The sequence below is a fragment of the Pongo pygmaeus genome, chromosome 11 (assembly GCF_028885625.2).
Source record: "Pongo pygmaeus isolate AG05252 chromosome 11, NHGRI_mPonPyg2-v2.0_pri, whole genome shotgun sequence".
NCBI classification, from domain to species: domain Eukaryota; kingdom Metazoa; phylum Chordata; class Mammalia; order Primates; family Hominidae; genus Pongo; species Pongo pygmaeus.
The window spans coordinates 142,455,778-142,475,290 of record NC_072384.2 but is presented as its reverse complement, the minus strand read 5'-3'; the positions used below and the strand labels follow the sequence as shown (position 1 = coordinate 142,475,290).

The 19,513-nt window shown below is 56.2% G+C and overlaps 1 protein-coding gene across 4 annotated transcripts in view; it reads right to left on the bottom strand.

The window, feature by feature from the left end:
• Positions 1 to 3,474: 3,474 nt before the first annotated feature.
• Positions 3,475 to 19,513, bottom strand: part of D2HGDH (D-2-hydroxyglutarate dehydrogenase) — a 30,812-nt gene continuing 14,773 nt past the window's right edge. For 3 of the 4 annotated variants that reach the window (XM_054478226.2, XM_054478231.2, XM_054478233.2), the window contains 3 exons: positions 18,839 to 18,981; positions 13,670 to 13,835; positions 3,475 to 4,528 (listed from right to left, as the gene is read on the bottom strand). In XM_054478226.2, coding sequence (XP_054334201.1) covers positions 4,269 to 4,528; positions 13,670 to 13,835; positions 18,839 to 18,981 — 569 coding nt within the window. In that variant the 3' untranslated portion in view covers positions 3,475 to 4,268. Of the gene's footprint in view, positions 4,529 to 5,480; positions 5,692 to 13,669; positions 13,836 to 18,838; positions 18,982 to 19,513 lie in introns of all 4 variants that reach the window. The other variant, XM_063648220.1, reaches the window with a different exon arrangement.

Sequence of the window (19,513 nt, the reverse complement as noted above, 5' to 3'; positions counted from 1 at the left end):
AGGGCCCCCTGTCCTGTAATCACGTGACTTACTTCACCTTGTCAATCACTTAGAAGATTCACCCTCCTTACCCTGCCCCCTTGTCTTGTATGCAATATCAGTGGGCCTAGCCGTCTGGGACCACTACCGGTCCCCGGGGCCCAGCTGCTTTCTCTTTATCTCGTGTCTTCATTTATTACAATCTCTCATCTCCACACACAAGGAAAACACCCGCTAAGCCCCATAGGGCTGGACCCTACACCTCCACACAGCCAGGGTCCTGATGGACATCTTCAGGGACCTGCGGGGGTCACAGGAGCCCCAAACCCCAAACCCTTCCTCTGGGCCTTGAGTCAGACACCCCTGGGTCCCAACCACTTGCCCTTCTGCTTACAGGAAACTGGCTCCCCCAGGGGCTCTCCCAGGGGCCAGCCCTCCTAGGGGAGGGGAGGGGCGGACAGTCTCCTCCCCCACACTCCACTCTCCTGGCCCCCTCCTCGGCCTCAGCTCAGGGGCCCTGGTTGCGTAACATCTTCTCAGGTTGCAGCAGCTTAGAGGTCTTAATGTGACAATCACCAGCTTCTAATCCGAACACAAAGGCCACCCCTCAGCACCGCTGCTGCAGAATTCCGTCAGAACCTGCCTGGCCGGTGCCGCTGCGGAAGCAACGAAAGAACGGGGTCAGAACCCGCCTTCCTCCCCACACACTTGTGCTCCTCATTGCTCTTTCCGCGTGGCTGCAGGCCTTGTCAGAGCCTCCGGCTGGGAGGTTGGGACGGTGTGGAATTCTCTGCGCGTCTTTTACACACACCTGACCACGGACGCTCAGCGCCGTCACACGGCCCCTGGGGGAGCTGTATCCGGGGCACCAAGGCCGGTGGCCTGCCTCACGCAGATTCACTGCGTTCTCCCGCGTCGGAGTCATTCAGAGTCTGTGTTAACCCGCGGGTTGCGAGGCACACAGTCTGCCTGGATGTGATCGGGTCTCATCAGATTTTCCTGCTGTTAGGTAGAGAAATCTAACAGGTTTCCGGCTTGAGAAAACTCCTGGCCTCCCAGCCACCACGCAGTGTGGGTTTTCCTCATGGCAGACAGGCAGTTCTTCGGGCCAGCTCGGGCCAGCCAGGTGTCTCACCGGCACCTGCTTTGCCTGCTGTGTTGTATTTCATATCATCTAAAGGCACAAAAGAAAAGCCTGAGGGGGATCTAAGAAGCCCCTCTCCCCATTGCTGGATAAACTGGAGGTGAACATGGCAGGGCAGGGCAGCAGTGGAGACAGCGGGACCCAGTCACGGAGCTCCAGGAACAAGTGCCCACAGCTGGCGGCAGGGCTGGCACGGGCAGGACGTGCCCGGCATTGGCCTGCTGCGGCCCAACGGTCACCGCAGCCTCCTGGAGCCAGACCCCCAGGGAAGAGCAGCCACGGCCTCTTCCTCCTCCAACAGTCCTGGGACTGTGTCTGCTTCCCCAGTCCCCAGAGGCCCAGCGGCAGGCAGTGTGGACGCAGAAGTCCTGCTCTCCCAGGGTCCAGAGGGTACTAGAGGGAGGAATTCCTCCTCTGCCCTCTGCAGGCGCTGCCAGCCGATGTCCCTCAGCAGGCAAGGCCAGGCCTCTGCAGCCCCACAGCCCATGCTGAGCCCAGATCCTCATGGGAAGCCCAGGGCTCTGGGCTTTTCTCTGTCACCTGGCGGGCCTCTCCAACAACAGGAGTGAGCATTTAGACCATGGCCAGGGCCGGGGGTCCTTAGGAAAGCAATGGACCCCAGGTCTGAGAATCACAAGTCCCTACCCAGGGTGGGACGTGGGGTCCTGCGGCCAGCACGGGCAGAAGCTTGAAAGCCCCCAAGTCACCCCTGGGCCAGCAGCAGCCACCCAGGGCAGGAGGACAGGTGCACAGCCAGGGTCAGCGGGTCAGCAACTCACCCTGGCCTGCAGCCTACCCAGCAGGGACCACATGCCCAGTAGCAGAGCTAGAGGAACAAGCAGAAAAATGGCCGGCCCCCAGCCAGAGGTCAGAGGGAAGGGCAGGAGCCGCTGGCTGACCTCAGGGGACATGGGTGGCTGACCTCGGGGGACACAGGCACATGCTGTGGGGCTTCGTGTCAGGCACCCATGGGGCCTGGGGTCTGCTCTGTGCAACAGATACTGTCGGGCTGCCCATGGGTACCTAGCCTTGGATGGCAGAATAGTGGCCAGAGCCCAGGGACAGAGCCGGGCCTTGGCCAGCGAGGCAGGACAGCCCCAGGTGCCCCCAGACACAGCAGGAAGTAGCCCAGGCATCAGGCGGGACCCACTGGCTGTGCTGGGCCAGCGTGAAAGTGCCCCTGACAGCAGAGAGTAGCCAGGCATCGGGACCCACTGGCTTTGCTGGGCCAGCGTGAAAGTACCCCTGATTTGTGCCTTCAAAGCATGCTGGATCGGCTGGACACAGAGGCTCGGGCCTGTAATCCCAGCACTTTGGGAGGCTGAGGTGGGAGGCCGCTGGAGGCCAGGAGTTCAAGACCAGCCTGGGCAACACAGGGAGACCGCATCTCTACAAAAAAAAATTTAAAAATTATCTGGGCATGGCCGGGCGCGGTGGCTCATACCTGTAATCCCAGCACTTTGGGAGGCCGAGGAGGGCGGATCATGAGGTCAGGAGAGCAAGACCATTCTGGCTAACACAGTCAAACCCTGTCTCTACTAAAAATACAAAAAATTAGCCGGGAATGGTGGTGGACGCCTGTAGTCCCAGCTGCTAGGGAGGCTGAGGCAGGAGAATGGTGTGAACCCAGGAGGCGGAGCTTGCAGTGAGCCAAGATCGCACCACTGCACTCCAGCCTGGGCGACAACGAGACTCTGTCTCAAAAAAAAAAAAAAAAAAAAAAAAATATCTGGGCATGATGGCTCACACCTGTACTCCCAGCTACTCAGGAGGCTGAGGTGGGAGGATCACTTGAGCCCAGGAGGTCGAGGCTGCACTGAGCTGTGACTATACCCCTGCACGCCAGCCTGGGTGACAGAGTGAGATCCTGTCTCAAAAAAAAAAATCATGCTGGACCAAGGCCTCCACCCATCCCCCGAGGACCTCCACCAAGAGGACGTGGCCTGTCCACACAGAGGCTCCGGCTAGGCAGGCAGGCTCTGCAGGGTGGCAGGTCAGAGGTACGTTTCCCCCTCTGAGCAGGATCCGAGGTCCTCGACGCCCACAGGGACAGGAGGGGCCCGTGGATCCACCTCGGTCAGGCCCAGCCGCTGAGGGCCTCCAGGGCCACCAAGAGCTACGAGGTGCCCGTTCCATGTCCAGACCTGCCCTGTGCAGCCGGTGGGAGCTCAGCCGCCACCAGGACAGTACATGGGGACAGGAGGCACAGTGACAGTCACAGTAGCATCAGGCCCGGCCACACTGTGGCCCCAGTGGTCCAGGGGCTGTGGGAATGGGATGCACAGGCCCTTCACAGTGGGCTCTGAAAGACGATTTTCCAGTAACAGAAGCAAAGAGAAGGCTGCAACCAATTCAGATTCTCACAGGACATTTATGACAGGAGATGTGCGTCCAGCTGTGTTGCCCAGCCCATCCGCTGCCCAGGGCGGCTGACGAGCAGAAACGCACTCTGCAGCGGCCCTTGTCCGCGCCGGGGCCCTCGCTCGCAGCACCGCACGTTCTTTGTAGAAGCAGAACCTGAGACTCAGAGCACAGCTTGCCCTGATAACTGTCTTCCCAGCTGGCAGCCCTCTAGAAGATGCGGGAAATGACACATTCCTGTCACTCAGGCCCAGACACAAGCCAGTCACCCCTCCCGAGGGCGTCCATGGCCTGAGGGACCCAGTTCCATTCAGCAGAGCCACAGCGCTCGGGTCCTCTCGGCAACCCATGATCACGGCCCATGTGGTCCTGCCCACGCCCCCCGCTGCCCACGCATGCCAGGGAATGAGCATTAAACAGGTGGAAGAACCACCCAGTGCTCCCCAGGCCGCAGCAGGCAAGGTGGAGCCAGGGACCACCACGCAAGTGAGACCCAGCCCGCTTCCACGTGGGCAAAGCTGCCGCCACCCCGGCCTGTCCAGGACGGCTGCAGAGGCCTCACCTCGCCCTGCAAAGGAGGGAGCCTGCCGCGCTCCCCACTCTGCCAGACGCTCCTGCCCGAGGGCCTGCGTCCGGCAGTTCCCTGGTGCGGGCTCCTGGTCCCTTCGACCAGGTGCCTGGTCCCCTGCCCACTGCCGGCTCATCACTCAGAGCCACCGCAACGCCCCCACCCGAGAGCCATCCGCTGACCCCCAGTGGGCCTTGGCAGCAGTGGGAGCAGCCGTCAGGCCTGGCTGGGCAGCGTCTTGTAGGGGTTGAGGATGCCCTTGGGGTCCAGCAGGGCCTTGAGCTGCTGCATGAGCTGCAAGGCCTCGGGTGGCTTGCTGTAGCCCAGGACATTCCTCTTCCTGAAGCCCACGCCGTGCTCCGCGCTGACACTGCCCTGCTGCCCAGCCGTCCACTCATACACGTGGGGCTCCAGGGCACCCAGGAGCGACGGGCTGAAGGCCTCCGCTGTCACGTTGAGGTGCAGGTTACCGTCTCCTGGAGGGACAAGGGCACACGGGTCAAGCTGGGCAGGGCAGACCTCAGGACCCCACTCCTCCCCCAACAGCGCCTCCCAAGATCCCCTCCCCAGCAACCCCGAGACCCCTGGCTGAGCCTCACCCTCATGCCACTCGCCCTGGACGTGCCAACCCCTCCTCTGGGGCCGCTGCTACCTTGGCTTCTCCCTGCTTCTCTCCCCAAGTTCTCCCCCCTCTTCCTACTCCCTCTGCCCAGGGCTCCCATCTCCCCAGCCGGAGAGTGACCACATGAGTTACCGCACGGCCTACCACTGCCTCCCTACTGACCTGGAAGAGTCCAGACCGTCTCCCAGTCTGTATCCCCAGCACCTGGTCAGATGGAGGGGTCTGCAGTGGTGCCCAGGGCAGCTGCCCAGCCAGTGCCCACTGCAGACAAAGCCCTGGCTCCCAGCCGCCTCCTCTCTGGTCCACTTACCCCACACTGAGCCCCCAGGGCAATGGCTCTCCAAGCACACCCTGGCCCTGGCCCGCCCCACGCACAACCTCCTCTTCTGACCTCAGAGGTCAAGAAGGCGACGGCTCAGAGAAGAGGCTGGGGACAGAGTCAAGTGAGGACCCCACCCCACCTCCGGGCCAGCAGGAGAGGGAGCCAGAAACCAGCTCAAGGGCTGCCCAGACGAGGACAGTGGCTTTTAACGCAGAGCTGCACACTGAGGAGGAGCCCCAGAGGCAAACCAGGACGCACCACCCCAAACTGTGCCACGTTAGGGTGAGGGCTGTTTTCCCACAAAGGCAACTGAGAAGCGGCAGGCAGATCCAAGAAAAGCTCCGCCGACTCAGGTCCTGCCTCAGAGCAGCACAGGAATGACTGACAAGGGCAAGGCCCCTCCCTCCACCAGAACCGACAAAGGTCAAGGCAGCTTCAGGCCCTGCCGTCCTCTGCCAGCTCCCTGCCTCCTCCGAGATGCCACCTGGAGACTCATAGTCCATGTCCTGTCATGTGACGTCCCTAAAACTTGACTGTTTGTTGAAGACGCCACGTGGGCCTGAATTCACAGCCAGCTCTTTGAGAATCACTCATTCCCTGGCCACTCCCAAGTAGATGTGAAACATGCACGTCATGAGCCTCTGTATATCTCCTGTTAATGTGTCCGTAGCTGCAGGGTCCATCCCAGCTGGGAACTAGAAAGGGTAGACAGAAAACTATTTCTCCACCCCTACGAGAACAAACGCGAGGCAGGGAGTGCAGCAGGGACTGCACACTCCCACAGTCCCCGCCCCCCACAGTCCCCGCCCCTCCCACAGTCCCCGCCCCTCCCACAGTCTCCATGGTCGTGTGCTCAGGCCAGAGAGGGCTGAACACAACCCCTGCCCAGGGACTTGCCCAGGAAGGTCTGGTTGTGAAAGAAGAAAAACCACATCCACAGAATATGTTCATTTTGTTTTGTTTTGTTGAGACAGGGTCTCCCTCTGTCACCCAGGCCGGAGGGCAGTAGAGTGATCCTAGCTCACGCTTCAACCTCCTGTGCTTAATCAGTCCTCCTACCTCTGCCTCCTGAGTAGCTGGGACTGCAGGCATGTACCACCATGCCTGGCTGATTTTTTTTTTTTGTAAAAATGGCAGGTGTGGGGGCGGGGGGGCCGGTCTCACCATGTTGCCCAGGCTGGTCTTGAACTCCTGACCTCAAGCAGTCCTCCCACCTCAGTTTCCCAAAGCACTGAGATTACAGGCATGAGCCATGTGCCTGGCGTCCACAAAGTATGTGAATACAGTCACGCTTCATAACAACGTTTCACCCAACACCGGACCTCAGAGATGATGTTGGTCCCATAACATTAAAATGGAGCTGAAAAATTGCCATCGCCTTAATGATGATGTCACCATGTTGTAGCACAGTTACTTGTTAATATCAGTTTAGTGTAGCCTCAGTGTGCAGTGTTTATAAAGTCTAGAGTAGAGTACGGTCATCTCCCAGGCCTTCGCAATCCCTCACCCCTCACCCACTGCCTCACCAGAACAACCTCCAGTCCCACGAGAACCACTCGTGATGAGCACCCCACGCAGGTGTGGCATTTTTACCTTTTATACCGTATTTTTACAGTCTCTTTTCTAGGATTAGCTTTTGTGTTCAGGCACATACTCAGCATTATGTCACAACTGCTTCCGGCATTAAGTGGATGACAGCTGTGGTTTGTCACCTAGGGGCAATGGCTACACCACACAGCCTTGGTGTGGAAGAGGCTGTCCCATCTGGGCGTAAGTGCCCTCCATGATGTTCGCACAAAACGAAACCACCTAATGACACATTTCTCAGGACGCATCCCCATCATTCAGCAACACCCAACTGTATTCCCGAGCAACAGCCAGCCTTGCACCCGGAACTCACACTGCCTCGGGTCCCAAAGGCTGAGAATGTACAGATTAAAGAGGTTCTGGGCGGGGCCCCAGGCCCTCACCCTCCCCACCCACTGCAGAAGCAAACCACCTCCCTGCAGGCCTCAAATAATTCTACAGATAAAAATCTAACAAATATGAGCTCACGCCAAAAATCACACACACAAGAAGACAAACCACCACGGGTAAGGTCAGAATCAGACCCACAAACACCTCAGACGCTGTCATTTCCAGACACAGAACACAAATGTGTCATGTGTAAAGAAATAAGAGACAAAAATATAAAACCAAAAAATCTGACCAAGCAATTTTTAAATATCCACGCCAATCTTCTGGAGATGAAACGCATCATGGCTGGCCTGTGGACCTTAGCAGACAGATCTGACGGCCGATCACACACGGCAGAGAACGCCAAGCTGGAGACACTGCAAATAGCATCCAAACACGAGAGGCGGGACCCTGGCAGTGGCAGACAAGAAACAAGACGGCTTGGACTGAGTTCCAGGAAGAGAACAGAGGGGAGAAACGGTGTTTGAAGAGGCTGTGGTGGCTGAGGAATTTCTAAAGCCAGCAAGACCCCAAAGCCCAAGAAGCGCCAGGCAGGTAAACAAACACTCACCTGGCCAACAAGCAGGTAAACAAACACTCACCTGGCGGACAGGCAGGTAAACAAACACTCACCCAGCCGACACCTGGCAGAACCAGAGTGAAACCGCAGAACTCCAAAGACAATGGAAGGAGCTGAAAGCAGCAAAAAGGAAAAAGCAGGCCAGGCACGGTGGCTCACGCCTGCAATCCCAGCACTTTGGGAGACCGAGGCGGGTGGATCACCAGGTCAGGAGTTCGAGACCAGCCTGGCCAATATGGTGAAACCCCATCTCTACTAAAAATACAAAAATTAGCTGGGCGTGGTGGCACACGCCTATAATCCCAGCTGTTCGGCAGGCTGAGGCAGGAGAATCGCCTGAACCCGGGAGGCGGAGGTTGCAGTGAGCTGAGATCGCACTACTTCACTCCAGCCTGGGTAACAGAGCGGGACTCCATCTCAAAAAAAAAAAAAGGAAAAGAAAAAGAAAGAAAGTATTTCTTTCCCTCCATTCCCCCGAAGGGAAGAGCCCTGCACCGAGGCTGTCTCCACACCAGCAGACATCAGAAGAGAGAACAGGGGCTCCCTTCTGCCGCTGGGAAGCAACTGTCAACCCAGAACCACTGACATTCACTGAGGAAAAGACATTTTTATCAACTAAATCAGTACATTTCCAGACAAATAAAATCTGAGCTGTTCCGTCACCTATTTTTCCATGCCAGGGAAAATTCTGGAGGCTGAGATTCAAGCAGAAGCTGTGTGCAAACTGGCTACGCAGCATCAGGACGCTGACATGGTGACGGGGTTATGCATGACTGAACAAGGCAGAACCAGAATACACCACCGAACAGCATGCATGCCCCTCAGTGTCCCTGAGGGACTGGATACAGGACCAGGACCCCTCGGATATCAAAATCCTCAGATGCTCAAGTCTCTGACAGGAAATGGCATAGGATTTGCATATAAACTACACACATCCTCCTGTATACTTTTTTTTCTTGAGACGGAGTTTCGCTCTTTTGCCCAGGCTGGAGTGAAGTGGCACAACCTCGGCTCACTGCAACCTCTGCCTCCCAGGTTCAAGCAATTCTCCTGCCTCAGCCTCCCAAGCAGCTGGGATTACAGGCACACGCCACCACACCTGGCTAATTTTTGTATTTTTAGTAGAGATGGGGTTTCACCATGTTGGCCAGGCTGGTCTTGAACTCCTGACCTCCGGTGATCCACCCGCTTTGTCCTCCCGTACTGCTGGGATTACAGACGTGAGCCACTGTGCCCGGCCCCTCCTGTATACTTTAAATCACCTCTAGATTACTTACGATTCCTGGTACGACGGAAATGCTGTGTCTGTCACTGTTATACTACATCGTCTTTTATTTTTTATTGTTGTATTGCTTTTTTTATGGTTGAATCTGCAGATGTGGAGCCCGCAAATACAGAGGCCACTATAAACTGGGGGTAAACGACAGCCAAAGTGACGGGGCCCTGAAGTCCTCGCACTGTGCAGCCATCAGGGCTCCCAGAGAGGCAGAAGCAGCAGGATGTGTGTGTACAGACAGAGCAAGCAAGAGAGTGAGATTATACATATTTAGAGAAAGATACAGAGAGAAAAAGATGGAGAGACACACTGAGACACAGGGAGATGACAGACACTGATTTTAATGAACTGACTCATGTGACTGAGGGAGCTAAGTCTAAAATCTGATGTCCAGGTCAGTAGGCTGGAGATCCCAGCAGGAGCTGGTGCTGCAGCTCGAGTCTCCGTCTGGGTCAGAATCCTCTCTTCCTTGAGAGACCTTAGATTTTTGCTCTTGTGGCCTTCGACTGATTGGGTAAGGCCCACCCACACTGTAGCAAAGGCCTTCGACTGATTGGGTAAGGCCCACCCACACTGTAGCAAAGGCCTTCGACTGATTGGGTAAGGCCCACCCACACTGTAGCAAAGGCCTTCGACTGATTGGGTAAGGCCCACCCACACTGTAGCAAAGGCCTTCGACTGATTGGGTAAGGCCCACCCACACTGTAGCAAAGGCCTTCGACTGATTGGGTAAGGCCCACCCACACTGTAGCAAAGGCCTTCGACTGATTGGGTAAGGAAGGCCCACCCACGCTGTGGTGGGAGATCTCCTCTACTCAACGTCTACTGATTTCAATGTTAATCACACATAAAAAATATCTTCACAGAAACATCCAGACTGGAGTTTGACCAAACGAGGGTACCAGGGCCCAGACAAGTGGACACAGAGAATTCACCATCACACATTGTTTGGGAGGAAGACAGTGACTCTGATTAACCTCAAACCCAGAGGGCTAGAAATGCCCACTGTGGTGCTAGGGCGACCACCAACAGTTAGTAAACGGCAAAAAGCTAAATGACAAAGAACATAAACCAGAAGAAGAGCAAAAAACAGAGGAAAAAACAGACAAGGAGAGACAAAGAGCAGGGTGAAGTAAACAAATCCAAACAGTGGGCCACAGCATGTGCTCAGCAGCCAAACGCACTCATCCAAGAGAGCAAACAAGTATGCAAGAAACCTGTCCAGGGTGTCCACAAGAAACACATCTAAATCACTAAGGATGGAAAAGCTGAAACTAACAGGAGGAAAAACGACATGTTAGGCAAACACTAAATAAAAGAAAGTTAGCATCACTGTGTAATAAACAAAGCAGACACCAAGGCAGCGGGAAATGCTGGAGATAAAGAGCGAGTCCACCGCGTTAGGAGATTCAGTTTCCCAGAACAAAGAGACAAACCTCATGTCCTATGCCCCTAAGAATACGTCTCCAGAACTGGCAAAGCTACAGGAGGAACAGATTAGTCTGTTGTCAGCGGATTTCTAACACCTCCCTCAGGGAGTGGCAGGTCAGCAGGATGTAGAATGAACACACGACGTATACTTTTATCTGATGGATCTGTACAAACACTGATTCCAGCAACTGCAGAGAGCACATTCTTTTCAAGCACTCCACAGTGATGAAAGCTGACCACAAGCTGGCCACTGATCAAGTTTCAAAAATCTGATCTGATAAGAACCAAGTTTCCTGGGTATAATGCAATAAAAAAGAAATCAATGATTTTTAAAATAACTAGAAAACCACCACGTTTGGAAATTAAGAAATACACGTCTGCATAACTCACGGGTCAAAGAAGAAATGATAATGCAAGCAGCAAATAATGCCGGGCACAGGACCTCACGCCTGTAATCTCTGGCTTTGAGAGGCCAAGGAGGGAGCGTTGCTTGAGGCCCCGGAGTTCAAGACCCGTCTGGCCACACAACTGGCTCTACGTGACTCTGGCTCTACACACACACACACACACACACACACACTGTTCAAGACCCGTCTGGCCACACAACTGGCTCTACGTGACTCTGGCTCTACACACACACACACACACACACACACACACACACACACACACACACACACTGTTCAAGACCCGTCTGGCCACACAACTGGCTCTACGTGACTCTGGCTCTATACACACACACACACACACACACACACACACACACACACACTCTGTGTGTGCGGGGGGGTGGTATAGATCAGATCTCACTGTGTTGCCCAGGCTGGTCTAGAACTACTGGACTCCAGTGATCCTCCCACCTTAGCTTCCTGAAGAACTGAGATTACAGGCGTGAGCCACTGCACTGGGCCTACAAAACAATTTTTTTTTAGTTAGCCAGGCCTGCTGGCATGTGTGAGGTGGCGGGCCTGCTTGATCCCAGAAGGCTGAGGCTGTGGTGAGCCACTGCACTCCAGCCTGGGTGACAGCGAGACCCTGTCCCCACCAAAAAAAAGGGTGTGGGGGGCATTCCACAAATGCTAGATACAAAGGAAACAAAAGAATATTTGAACAACTTTATGCCAATATGGGACAAAATTAGCAATACCAATCTAGAAGAAAGGAAAGCTTGAAAGTCCTACAGCTATTGAAGAAACTGAGCTATAATTTTAAAATACTCCCCCCAAAAAAAAAACTCCAGCCCAAACAGCTCCACTGGCAAGTTCTGCATAATATTCATATTATGATTTTGATACCAAAATCCAGCATGGACAGAAGAAAGGAACAGTGTGGAACAGAATCACCTACCAAGACCCCTGTCAAAATCCCACACCAAACATAATCAAACTCATCTAGCAAGATACAAAAAGGATCATGGCCACCTTGGGCCTACCCCAGAAACACAGACTCATCTGACTCCAGAGGGATCAATCAGTGTAACTTAGCACCCGGTCAGCATGGTAGATGCAGGAAACGCATTTTAAAAATTCAACATTCATTCTTGCTTTTTTTTTTTTTGAGATGGAGTTTCACTCTTGTCGGCCAGGCTGGAGTGCAATGGTGCAATCTCTGCTCACTGCAACCTCTGCCTCCTGGGTTCAAGTGATTCTCCGGCTTCAGCCTCCCGAGTAGCTGGGATTACAGGTGCCCACCACCATGCCCAGTTAATTCTTTGTATTTTTAGTAGAGGCGAGGTTTTATCATGTTGGCCAGACTGGTGTCGAACTCCTGACCTCAGGTGATCCACCCACCTCAGCCTCCCAAAGTGCTGGGATTACAGGCATGAGCCACTGCGCCTGGCCCATTCTTGCTTTTACAAAGTAACAGAGGGCTCATTCCATTTCTGACCAAGATGGTCTGTTTTATCTGTGGCCAAGAGAGACTGAAGTTACCTGGAGAGGAGGAAGCCTCCTGGCTTGAGGTCATATTCTGAAATATTGGGGCTCCCGCACCCCTCTTCTCTGGATGATGACACGCTCTTCATGCCCTTACCCCCTTCCCATATTCTGAAATATTGGGGCTCCCATACCCCTCTTCTCTGGATGATGACACACCCATCACGCCCTTACCCCCTTCCCATTCAGGAGTCCTGCCTTCCTATCACAGAAGATTACCATCCATCCTATGTCAACTCCTCCAGATGTACCCCTCCACAGGCTGGGCAACTTTGGGCAAGTTACTTAAATTCTCTGAACCTGTTTACATGTGTGTAAAAGGGAAGCAACACCACCAGTCCTAAAAGCTGTTGTGCAGAGAAGTTTCTCCACATAAAGTGCTTAGAATAATGCCTGGGACAGCACAGGCCCTTCGTAAGTAACACCTATTATTATCGTCACGCACAAAACCCTAGACCCTCCTGTAACCACAGAGGTGACACCTGAATCCCATTTACTGGCAGGTGGATGGAGGCTTCAGGTCAGTGACTCCAGTGCCACCAGGTCAGGGAAGAAGCCAGAGTGAGTACCTGTCAGGCCCCAAAGCCACGCTCCACACCCCCAGCCCTGCCCCCACCCCTGCCCTATAAGCTGGCCTTTTAGACACCTCGCTCCAAGGCTCCAAAGAACTGACAGGAAAACAGCTGGGCACGGTGGCTCACTCCTGTAATTCCAGCACTTTGAGAGGCCGAGGTGGGCAGATCACCAGAGGTCAGGAGTTCGAGACCAGTCTGGCCAACATGGCAAAACCCTGTCTCTACTAAAAATATAAAAATTAGCCAGGCCTGGTGGTGGACGCCTGTAATCCCAGCGACTCAGGAGGCTGGGGCAAGAGAATTGCTTGAACCCAGGAGGTGGAGGTTGCAGTGAGCTGAGATTGCGCCACTGCACTCCAACCTGGGTGACCAGAGCGAAACTGTGTCTCAAAAAAAAGAACTGATAGGATTGAAACATTTTCTTCCTATGAATTAATAGCTTGTACGTTAAAGCATGATTTTTTTGCAAAAAAAAAAGATGATCTGAACGTGGTTTTGAAATCCTCCCATCTGAAGGGGCAGGAGCAGCTAGGGGCTGTGCGCCAAGCACTGAAAAGGCCTCAGGGCCGGGCCCTGTGAGAGGAGCCCCTGAGACCCGCATCCCGGACTCTGGGGTTAAGGCTGATGCCCTCCAACCCTGCATTCCAGTGAAGATCCCCGAATGTTCTGGCAAGCTGAGCCATGCGCTCTGCCATTAAAAGTGCACCATGGCAGTCTTTTCCAAAATACTCAAATGAGTCATGACAACGATTAGGATTTTCCCTTCCCTGTCAGACACCGTGGTCCCGCTAGTGTCTACGGGAGATATGCTAAGCCAGACACCACGGTCCATCTGCCTTGCCTCACAGCCTGGCGGGGTGACGGCGACCGTGGCACCCACCACCCAGCACACACAGGACCGTGGCCCGGGGAGCCGCTCACCAAGGTGGCCATAGCCCACCACGTGCTTGGCGTGCGGGCCGAGGCGGGCGCGCAGGTCAGTCACAATGTCGTAGAGCCGCTCCACGGGGAGGGAGAGGTCGTACTTGTACACGTAGCCATCCCGGCTCAGCGCCTCTGTGATCCTTTCCCTCAGGGCCCACAGCATCTAGAGGATGAGACAAGATGAGACAAGGGCTGGCTATGGGAACGACACCCGGGGACAGGGGGCACACCACACGGGGTTAGGGCAGCAGCACGTTCTGTATCTTCACCAGGTGAGGCTCCGACCCCGGAATCGACCCAGGACAGCGAATGACCCAGACCAGGTGTGGCTCCAACCCCGGACAGCGAATGACCCAGACCAGGTGTGGCTCCAACCCTGGAATCGATCCCAGACAGTGAATGTCCCAGGCTCCACGACAGCACCGAGCACCCTGGGACTCCGGCAATCAGGCGGCTGGGACACCTCACAGAGGGGGACAGCGATGACGGAAGGGGGAGGCGCCCGCCTGAAGCTTCAGGTCATGTCACGGCACAGAGTGGCAAGGGCCAGGGAAGGCCCTGAGGATGAGGATGGGCCTGGACGCTCCCTGAACCAGGGCGGGGCAGGGTAGAGAAGGGGGCGCAAAGAGTCACACAGGCAGTGGGGACGCCAGCAGGGCCCAGGCAGCTCAAGGGGCATGTCGTGGGGGAGGCAGGGACACGGCAGGCGGGCCGAGGGGGAGGAAGGATTCTGAGGAGGAGCAGACGGTGCTGGTGGCTGAAGCGGAACCTGGGGCCAAATCCCGGGGCTCAGACAGATCGGCCTGTGGTTTGCGTGGCTTTTGCTAGCTTCGAACTTCCATTGTGGAGATCTGCACCACGAGGAAGAGGACAGAGCCATCCTCTCTGGGCTGCAGGACCACCTCTCCCCTGCAGGGTCCCACCCAGGGCTCAAGCCCAGCACCTGCCCCTCCAGAGACCCCACCATTTCAGGAAATTCTAAGACAAAGACTTGGCAGGGCGCAGTGGCTCACACCTGTATTCCCAGAGCTTTGGGAGGCTGAGGCAGGAGGATCACTTGAGCCCAGGAGTTTGAGACCAGCCTGAGCCACATAGGAAGACCCCGTCTCTTAAAAACAATAAAAATCAGCTGGGTTTGGTGGTGGGCACCTGTAGACTCAGCTATTCAGGAGGCTGAGGAGGAAGGATCGCTTGAGCCCAGGAGGCCGAGGCTGCAGTGAGCTGCAACTGTGTCACTGCACTCCAGCCTGGGTGAGAGTGAGACCCTGTCTCAAAAAAAAAAAGAAAAAAAAGACTGTTTTATTGAGGTAACCACAATGCCACACTGACACTTAAAAAATAACAACTCCTCACCACCACTGGGAATCCAGCCAGTGTCCAAAATTCCCGCATTTCCCCACCATCAATTTTTTATTTTTTTGAAGTCTCACCATGTTGCCCAGGCTGGTCTCAAACTCCTGGGCTCAAGTGATCCTCCTGCTTCAGCCTCCCAAAGCTCTGAGATTACAGCATGAGCCACCGTGCCTGGCCCCTTTTACAAACTTTTAGAGCTAGTTTGTGGTCAGATCAGACCCTTGGGTCACGCCATGCCCTGAGCAAGAGCACCTCCCACGGACGCTTCGTCACAGCCGCACGGGCATGGCTGCGAGGCCGGCTTTCGCCTCCGTGGTCTGGCGGGCACCAGCTGCCTGCGGGGCCTTCTTACCTCCTCATCAGACCGGCCGCCCCATGTGTCCCCGTGGCCACAAGATGGGCTCTACCCTTGTCTGCTCACGCCTCAGTCACTCGGCTCCACGCCCACCATCTCTAGAAGGTTCTAGAACATGACAGGCACGCGCCCCTCAGGGTCTTGGTGCTCCTGCACCAGACTTTCTGCTCCCCACACCCCGTCTTTGCTGAAATAACCCCTCAGGGTCATCCTTCCAACACTCCCAGGCACACCCCATGACCCTGCCTGGCCCTGCCCTCCTCCCGGCGCTTCGTGGCTGAGGGGCCATGGGCTGAGCTTGTTCCTTCTGCTGTGTGATTTTATGGAGCAAGGCTTCTCCCGCCCTGGTCACTGCTGTCGCCCGGCAGGCACAGGGCACAGGAGGCATCTCCCTAGCAGGTTTGCTAACTGAATGACACGTGACGGGTGGACAGGCAGTGCCAATGAGACCCGCCGTGGTCACTATTCAGAGGAGCCCAGGGCATCTGGCGCGACCAGTGTGGCTTCCACTCTGGTGGGCTGAGGCTACAGCGGGGCCTGGGCAGGGCTGAGAGTCCCCCATTAAACAGAGGACCCCTGCGGCAGCGGCTGGACCTGCGCAAGCCCCATTGTCTCGACATGTCCAAAAACCCAGGGCTCCCAGAAAGGAAAGACCAGAGTGGAAAGCAGAATGGCTCAGAACCTGCCCAGAGCCTCACCAACGCTGGATAACAGCAGAGAAAAGCCTCAGGACCTGCCCAGAGCCTCGCCAACACCGGACAACAGCAGAGAAAAGCCTCAGGACCTGCCCAGAGCCTCGACAACACTGGACAACAGCAGAGAAAAGCCTCAGGACCTGCCCAGAGCCTCGCCAACGCCGGACAACAACAGAGAAAAGCCTCAGGACCTGCCCAGAGCCTTGCCAACGCCGGACAACAGCAGAGAAAAGCATCAGGACCTGCCCGGACCTGCCCAGACCTGCCCAGAGCCTCGCCAACACCGGACAATGGCACAGAAAAGCCTCAGAGCAACTGCACACAACCGCATATCCGGGTCAACCCATCGAGCTGCACACCTAAGAAAGGGTGGTTTTGCTATCTGCAAAAAACAAAGGCCAAATTACCTACCCGTCGAGCATAAGCCAGAACGAGGTGACAGACACGCAAGGCCTCTCCGGAACCTGTCCCAGGAAGCGTCTGGAGGTGACTTTGTGAACCTAGGACCAGCCCCGCCCGGCCCTGTCCTGGTCATGAACCCGGCTCTGGGCATTAATGTTCAGGGCACAAGTCTAGACTGGACCAGGCTGTGGAGGGGCTGGGGACTGATGTGCAGAGGCTGGGGGCGTGGGGGACAGCCCGCCCTGGGGGTGGCATGGGGGCTGGTAGAGAGGTTGGGGGTGTTGGGGACAGCCTTCCTTTGTGGGGAGCATGGGGGCTGATGTGTGGAGGCTGGGGTGTCAGGGTCACCCTCCTGGGGGTGGCGTGGGGGCTGGTAGAGAGGTTGGGGGTGTTGGGGGCAGCCTTCCTTTGTGGGGAGCATGGGGGCTGATGTGTGGAGGCTGGGGTGTCAGGGTCACCCTCCTGGGGGTGGCGTGGGGGCTGCATGACTCTGCCACTCCAGCAAAGCAGCCAGTGCGGGATGAGGGTCCCCGCCTGCACCACCAAGGGCAGTTGGGCTCACGTTCCCGCCCCATCTCAAGCAGAAGCTGAGAGAAGCCCCGGCGGCTGTCCTGCTCTTTCTGCTGGGAAAACAGACTGACTGGTCGGGCAGCTGCTTCAGCCCGGGCCCCTGGATTGGAAGCTACAGGAGCTGATGCAGCCACAGCGATCACCCACACAGAACGCGAGGGAGGGTGAGCCTCTGTTTATGTGGTCACTGGGGCCTGGGGATTGCTTGTTACTGTGGCAGAATGTAAGGGAGCTGACTGTCACAGTCCACTTAGAAAAATGCAGGAATGGCAGGCAGAGACCTAGGAAGGACGCACACTTGATCATGCCTCTCAGTCAACAGAGATGGCATCACACAGCTGCCATTTGCCCAGAGGATGCCCCTGGGCTGGGCATCAGGACACATGAGTGAGCCCAGCCGACCGCACCCCAGCCCTTGGGAGCAGACACTGTTTTGCCCAGAAGCACTGGAATCACGACAGTCAGGCGGCAAAGGTGAGGGGGGAAGATGGTAAGGGCAACACCCAGGCTAACATGAGCCTGGAATCAACTAAACGGGAGTAAAGGCCTGCGCCCACTGCCCAGGTCCTAGTGACAGTGAGCAAGGGCGCCTCCCACTGCCCAGGCCCCAGTGACGGTGACCGAGGGCTCCCACTATCCAGGCCCCAGTGACGGTGACTGAGGGCTCCCCCTGCCCAGGCCCCAGTGACAGTGACCAAGGGCTCCCACTACCCAGACCGCAGTGACAATGACTGACGGCTCCCCCTGCCCAGGCCTCGTTGACGGTGACCGAGGGCTCCTCCTGCCCAGGCCCCAGTGACAGTGACTAAGGCCTACCACTGCCCAGGCCCCGGTGATGGTGACCGAGGGCTACCACTGCCCAGGCCCCAGTGACAGTGACCGAGGACTCCCCCTGCCCAGGCCCCGGTGATGGTGACTGAGAGCTGCACCCCCTGCCCAGGTCCCAGTGATGGTGACCGAGGGCTACCACTGCCCAGGCCCCGGTGATGGTGACTGGGTCTCTCACTGCCCCAGGCCTTGCCCCTCCTTCCTTTGGCCTCAAAAGGCCAAGTTATCTGGTAACACAGTCAACGCCCCTTCCTCCAGAAAACTGCCCACCCTAGGACTCCCGAGGTCCAGGCTAAGCCTCCACAGCCCCAAGGGCTCCTCCTGCCTCCACTCCTTCCACACAACTCTGTGCGGAGCTGCCGCTGACGGGCCGCTGAACCACAGGCTGCAGTCCCCTTGCTCATCCCACAGCATGGGGTTGGGGAGGGACACGGTGGGGAGGAAGTACTTTTTAAATATTAATGAAAATGGGCCGGGCGCAGTGGCTCACGCCTGTAATCCCAGCACTTTGGGAGGCTGAGGCGGGAGGATCATGAGGTCAGGAGATCGAGACCACCCTGGCGAACACGGTGAAACCCTGTCTCTACTAAAAATACAAAAATATTAGCTGGGCGTGGTGGCGGGCGCCTGTAGTCAGCTGCTTGGGATGCTGAGGCAGGAGAATGGCCTGAACCCGGGAGGCGGAGCTTGCAGTGAGCCGAGATCGCACCACTGCACTCCAGCCTGGGTGACAGAGCGAGACTACGTCTCAAAAAAAAAAAAAAAAAATTAATGAAAATGGCCTAGACACCAGGAATACATTTTCCATCCAAAGAGGCTACTCTCTCAAAGCCATGAAACCCATTCACATTTCAGCCACATCCCACACTGTTTAGGCTGCACCAATGACCGTTCCAGGCATCCCGAGACAAGGCTGGACTGGATGGACAGAGAGGCGGGACCTGTAAGCAGAACACAGGGCACCTTGACTTTCCTCTGGTCGGTGGCCATGGTCCCATCGATCACCAGGCCGGAGCCCAGCGCGTGCTCCAGGAAGCGGCCCAGCTTCTCAGCATCGTGCCCTGCGTTGGAGCCTGAAGTCTCGATGAGGACGTAAAACGGACTTTCTAGAAGTGAGCAAGGAAGGCAGAGTGAGCAGAGGCTCTGGCTGCCAGGGCAAGAATCAGGGCTGCTCGGGCAGAACGGCTGTTAATAGCAACCACTGATCTTTCGTGGCCAAGAAGGACCCAGGCAGCCTGCGGAGCACACAGCTCTCTGGTTAAGCTGACTTTCAGAAGGTTTAAAAAGTCGTCTTTGGCCGGGCACGGTGGCTCACACCTGTAATCCCAGCACTTTGGGAGGCCGAGGTGGGTGGATCACCTGAGGTCACGAGTTCGAGACCAGCCTGGACAACACAGCAAAACTGTCTGTACTAAAAATACAAAACTTAGCCGAGTGTGGTGGCAGGCGTCCGTAATCCCAGCTACTCAGGAGGCTGAGGCAGGAGAATAGTTTGAACCCGGGAGGTGGAAGCTGCTGAGGCAGGAGAATCATTTGAACCCGGAGGTGGAGGCTGCTGAGGCAGGAGAATCATTTGAACCCGGGAGGTGGAGGCTGCAGTGAGCCAAGATCGTGACATTGGACTCCAGCCTGGGCCAC